The sequence below is a fragment of the Callorhinus ursinus genome, unplaced genomic scaffold, assembly GCF_003265705.2.
Source record: "Callorhinus ursinus isolate GAN/ISIS: 27379988/994484 unplaced genomic scaffold, GSC_fseal_2.0 scaffold11, whole genome shotgun sequence".
Classification (NCBI taxonomy): Eukaryota; Metazoa; Chordata; class Mammalia; order Carnivora; family Otariidae; genus Callorhinus; species Callorhinus ursinus.
The window spans coordinates 28,603,235-28,609,200 of record NW_027397073.1 but is presented as its reverse complement, the minus strand read 5'-3'; the positions used below and the strand labels follow the sequence as shown (position 1 = coordinate 28,609,200).

The 5,966-nt window shown below is 32.0% G+C and overlaps 1 protein-coding gene across 1 annotated transcript; it reads right to left on the bottom strand.

The window, feature by feature from the left end:
- Positions 1 to 3,272: 3,272 nt before the first annotated feature.
- Positions 3,273 to 3,710, bottom strand: LOC112835306 (EF-hand calcium-binding domain-containing protein 10-like). Its single transcript, XM_025886865.2, has one exon. It carries the CDS (start codon positions 3,708 to 3,710, stop codon positions 3,285 to 3,287), a length of 426 nt encoding a protein of 141 aa, XP_025742650.2. The 3' UTR covers positions 3,273 to 3,284.
- Positions 3,711 to 5,966: the final 2,256 nt, after the last annotated feature.

Sequence of the window (5,966 nt, the reverse complement as noted above, 5' to 3'; positions counted from 1 at the left end):
AATACCAGGAAAAAAAGGTGGAGTGGCAACAAAACCTTACCCTTTATTGAATTAAATATGGCAAACCACCGAGATGGCTGAATACAGTGACATGATTTAACACCTTTTAACAGAATCATTTTGGCTGCTCCATTGAGGTCAAATGTCATGCAGGCAAAAGCATAAGCAGGGAAATATGGAGATTTACAGAAAAACTGGGAAAAGATTATTATAATGGTTTGGACCAGAACCATACCACTGGTTAAATTCTAGATGTATTTTGAAGGTATTTTTGTTTTGTTGGGGTGGTGGTTGCTGCTGCTAATTTTGTGTGCCTTCTCCTGAACAACAAGGAGAGGAGTTGATAGCCCACCAACAGTGATAACCAAGACTATAGAAGAAGCTGGTTCTCTGAGGCAGGGATAGAGGATATCAGGAGCAAATTTTTTACTTTCTAGTTTTTATGTTTTTATTGAAGGCTAATTGACATAAAACATCTTATGAGTTTCAAGTGTACATCATAGTGATTTGTTATTTTTATATGTTACAAAAAATTCCTAAGATAAGCCTGCTTATCATATGTAACCATACAAAGTTATTACAATATTATTGACTCTGTTTCTTATACTTTGTTACATCCCCATGACTTAATTATTTTATAACTGGAAGTTTATACCTCATAATCCCCTTTACCTATTTCAACCACTCTCTAATCCCTTCCCCTTCTGGTAAACCAACAGTTTCCAATATCTATGAGTCATTTTCTGTTTTGTTTTGCTTTTTAGATTCTACATATAAGTGAAATCATCCAGTATTTGTCTTATTTCACTTAGCATAATATCACCTGGGTCCATCCATGTTGTCACAAATAATAAGATTTCATTCTATTTTATGGCTGAGTAATATTCTATTTTATATAAACACAACATCTTTATTCAATAATCTATCAATAGACACTTAGCTATTGTAAATAAGGCTACAATGAACAAAAGGTGCATATATCTATTTGAATAGGTATTTTTGTTTTCTTCAGATAAATGCCCAGAAGTGGAATTGCTAGATTGTATGGTAGTTCTATTTTTAATTTGGGGGGGGGGAATCTCCATATTGTTTTCCATAATGGTTTCACCAATTTATATTCCCACCAACAGTGCATGAGGTTTTCCTTTTCTCTACACCTAGCCAACAGTTATATTTTGCCTTTTTAATAAAAGCCAATCTGACATGTATGTGTCAGGTGACATCTCTTTATGGTTTTGATTTGTATTTCTCTGATGACTAGTGATTTTGAGCATCTTTTTATATGCCTCTTGTCTTATTTGGAAAAATGTCTATTCAAATCCTCTACCCATTTCTAATCAGTTTTTTTTTTTTGTATTAAGTTGTATAAGTTCTTTATTTTGGATATCAACTCCTTATCTGATGTATGAGTTGCAAATATCTTCCCCCATTCAGGATGTTGTCTTTTTGTTTTGGTATGGTTTCCTTCACTGTGCAAAGCTTTTTAGTTTGATGTAATCCCATTTATTTATTTTAGCTTTTGCCTTTATGGTTTCAAGTCTTACATTTAGGTTTTTAAATAATTTTGAACTTATTTTTACATGTGGTGTAAGATAGTAACCCACTTATATTCTTTTACATGTAACTGTCCAGTTTTCTCAATAGAATTTGATGAAGAGACTGTCTTTTCCCCACTGTATATTCTTGCCTGATTTGCCAAATGTTGATTGATCATATATGTGTGGGTTTCTTTCTAGGTTTTTGTTCTGTTCCATTTATCTGTGTGTTGAGTTTCATATAAGAATCATACTGTTTTGATTACTATATCTTTGTAGAATAATGTGAAATCAAACATGGTAACTCCAGCTTTTTTTCCTTTTTTACCAAGGTTGATTCTCCTATCTGGGGTCTTTTATGGTTCTGTATAAATTTTAGGATTATATGTTCCAATTCTGTGAGAATACCAGTGGTATTTTGATAGGGGCTGCACTGAATCTATACATTACTTTGGATTGTATGAACATTTGACAATATGAATTCCAATCCATGAGCCTAGTATAGCTTTCCATTTGTGTCATCTTCAGTTTCTTTCAATGATGTCTTAATGTTTTCAGAGTATAGGCCTTTCACCTTGGTTGAGTTTATTCCCAGCTATTTTATTGTTTTTGGTGCAATTGTAAGGGCTTTTCATTTCTCTTTCTGCTACTTTATTATTTATGTATAGAAATGCAACAGATTTATGTACATTGATTCTGTATACTGCAACTTTACTACATTCATTTATCAGTTCTGAAAACTCTTTGGTGGTGCCTTTAGGATTTTAGTATCATGTTATTTGCAAATAGCGCCAGTTTTACCTCTTCTTTACCAATTTGGATAACTTTTATTTTTCTTGTCTGTTATGGCCAGGACTTCCAATATTCTGTTGAATAAATGTGGTGAGAGTGCACATCCTTGTCTTTTTCCTCATCTGAGGGGAAAAGCTGTTTTTCACTATTGAGTATAATGTTAGCTGTGGATTTTTCATACATGACCTTTATTATGTTGAGGTATGTTCCTTCTAAACCTACTGTGTTGAGAGTGTTTATCCTGAATGGATATTGTGCTTTGTCAAATGCTCTTTCCTGAATCTATTGAGATGATCATGTGGTTTTTGTTTTTATCCTCTCTGTTAATATAATTTATCATGTTGATTGATTTGCAAATATTAAACCACACTTGCATCCTGGGAATAAATCCCACTTGATCATGGTGAATGATTATTTAAAATGTATTATTGCATTCAGTTTGTTGATATTTTGTTGAAGATTTTTGTATCTATGTTTATCAGAGATTTTGACCTGCAGTTTCCTTTTTTTGTAGTGTTGTCTTTATCTGGTTTTGTTATCAGGGTAATCCTGCTCTCACAGAATGAATTTGAAAGCTTTCCTTCCTCTTCTATTTTTTTCTTTTGAAATAAATAGAAAAGAATACATATTAGCTCTTCTTTAAATGTGTGGGGTGGAATTCACCTTTGCAGGCATCTGGTCGCAGACCCTTATTTGTTGGGAGTTTTTTGACTACCAATTAAACTTCATTGCTAGCAACTGGTCTGTTCACATTTTATATTTCTCTCTGCTTCAGTTTTGGTAGGTTATATGTTTCTAGGAATTTGTCTATTTCTTCTAGATTTTCCAATTTGTTGTCATATAATTTTTCATAAGATTCTATTATAATCCTTTTATTTCTGTGACATCAGTTTTTTTCCCCTACTTTATTTTTTTTAACTTTATAGAATCATTTATTAGCTTGGACTTATGGTGTTATTAAAATGCTGACCATATTTTCTCTGTCCTCTTGTTCACTTCAGATCTGAATTTTTCCAAAGTTATTACATGTCCATCATCTTTTAAAACTTCATCTTCATTCAACAGACCCAGGGTTTTTAGGCCTTCTTTGTACTGCACAAATGATATAGTGCCTTTATTTGAAGTGTCCATCATCTCAAACATAGACACAATGTTAGAGTGATCCATAAAGAAAGGAAAAGCCACGCCTGTTATTTTGGCAATTCTCAGTCGTTCCAATATAGACATTAAATACTCTCTTGGCTTTCCTGGCTGGAAGAAGAGCAGGGCACTGGTGAGATAGTTCAGCAACTCCATAATCCGATGTTTTTCCAAATAATTCTTGGCCTCCAGCTCCCTGTTGCCACCCGCCTGTATTCTTCCCTCCTTTACTTCTGATTTCATTTATTTGGGTCCTATTTTTTCTTGTGTCTGGCTAAAGTCTTATCAGTTTTGTTGATCATTTTAAAGAACCAGCTCCTGGTCTTATTGACCTTCTCTCTCTCTTTTTTTAGTCTCTTTCATTTATTTCTGCTCTAATTTTTATTATTTTCTTCCTTCTACTAGCTTTAGGCTTTATTCATTCTTTTTTTTTTTTCTAGCTGTTTTAGGTGCAAGTTAGGTTATCTCAAAATTTTCTTGTTTTTTGAGGTAGGCCTGTATTGCTATAAACTTATCTCTTAGAATTGCTTTTGCTGCATCCTGAAGATGTTGTACCATTGTGTTTTCATTTTCATTTGTCTGCATGCATTTTAAATTTTCTCTTTGATTTTTTGGTTGACCCTTTCATTGTTTAGTAACATGTTGCTTAGGTTTCTTGTATGTGTGTTATTTCTAGATTTTTTTCTTATACTTTATTTCTGGTTTCTTATCATTGTGGTCAAAAAAGGTCCTTGATATATGATTTCAATTTGGACTTTTGGGACAGAGTTTTTAAATTACTGATTTAATTTCATTACTTATAATTTATTCAAATTTTCTATTTATGTAATTCAGTCTTAGAAGGTTGTGTGTTTCTAGTAATTTGTTCATTTCTTCTAGATTTACCAATTTGTTGGCTTATAATTATAGTAGTCTCTTATGATTCTTTGTATTTCTGTGATATAAGTTGGAACTTTTTCCAAATTTTATTCATTTGGGTTCTTTTTTTCCCCCTTGATGTATCTGGCTAATGGTTTGTCAAATTTCTTCTTTCAAAGAACTAGCTTTTAGTTTCATGGATCTTTTCTATTGCTATGTTAGTCTGTATTTCATTTGTTTCTGCTCTAATCTTTTCATTTCTCCTCCTCCTAACATTGGCCTTTTTCTTTTACTAATTCCTTTAGGTATAAAGTTGGAGTGTTTTTTTTCCAGATATTTCTTATTTCTTCAATTAGGCTTGTATTGCTGTGCAATTCCTTCTTAGAACTGCTTTTGCTGCATCCCATAGAGTCTTTACATTTTCATTCGTCTCAAGACATTTTTTAATTTCCTTCTTTGATTTCTTCATCAAACTATTGGTTGTTTAGTAATATGTTATTTACATGTTCTTGTGTTTTTCCCAGTTTTCTTATAATTGATTATTTCATACTGTTGTTGGAAAAGATGCTTGATATGATTTCAGTCTTCTTGAATTTATTGAGACTTGTTTTGCATGCTAACGTGTGATCAATCTTGCAGAATGTTCCATATGCATTGTAAAGAATGTGTATTTTGCAGTTTGGGGATGAAATGTTCTATAGATTAAGTCTATCTGGTCTAATGTGTCATTTAAGGCTATGGCATCCTTAGTGATTTTTGGTGTGGACGGTCTAACCCATTGATTTAAGTGGGGTATTATAGTCCATCTCTTACTACTACTGTATTACCATCCATTTCTCCCTTTATTAACATTTGTTCTATTATAATTAGGTTTTATTTTGGGTACATAAATATTTACACATGTTTTGTCCTCTTCTTGGACCCCTTTTTTCATTACATCATTTCCTATTTTTTTATGAAGTTTTGTTTTATAGTCTATTTTTTCTGATAGAAGTATTTTTACCCCAGTTTTCTTTTTGTTTCAGTTTGCATGGAATATTTTTTTTCTATCTTTTCACTTTCAGTCTGTTTTTTAAATCTGAAGTCTCTGTTAAGTAGCAAATGGATGGGTCTTGTTTTTATCCATTTAGCCACTCTGTCTTTTGATTGGAACATTTAGTCCATTTACACTTAAAGTAATTATTAACAGATATGTACTTATTGACATTTTGTCATTTTCCAGTTGTTTTTATAGTTCTTCTATTGTCCTTTTTTCTCTTGGACTCTTCCCTTGTGATTTGATGTTTTTCTTTGATGTTATATTTGCTTTTTATTTTTTAGGTATTGTAGATTTGGCTGTGGTTATCATTAGGTTCATATATATTGACCTTTATATGTAGCAGTATATTTTAAGCTGACAGTTGCTTAAGTCTGACTGTATTCTAAAAGCACTACATTCTTACTCCCCCTAATTTGTTGTCATATATCTTTTTATTTTGTTGATTCCCTCCAGTGTATTTTCATTCCATTTATTGTATTCTTCAACTCTGATTAGTTCTTTCTTACATTTTTTAACTCTTTGTTGAAGTTCTCAGTGGGTTTGTCCATTTTTCTCCCAAGTTCAGTAAGCATCTTTATGACCATTATTTTTTTCATTCGAGT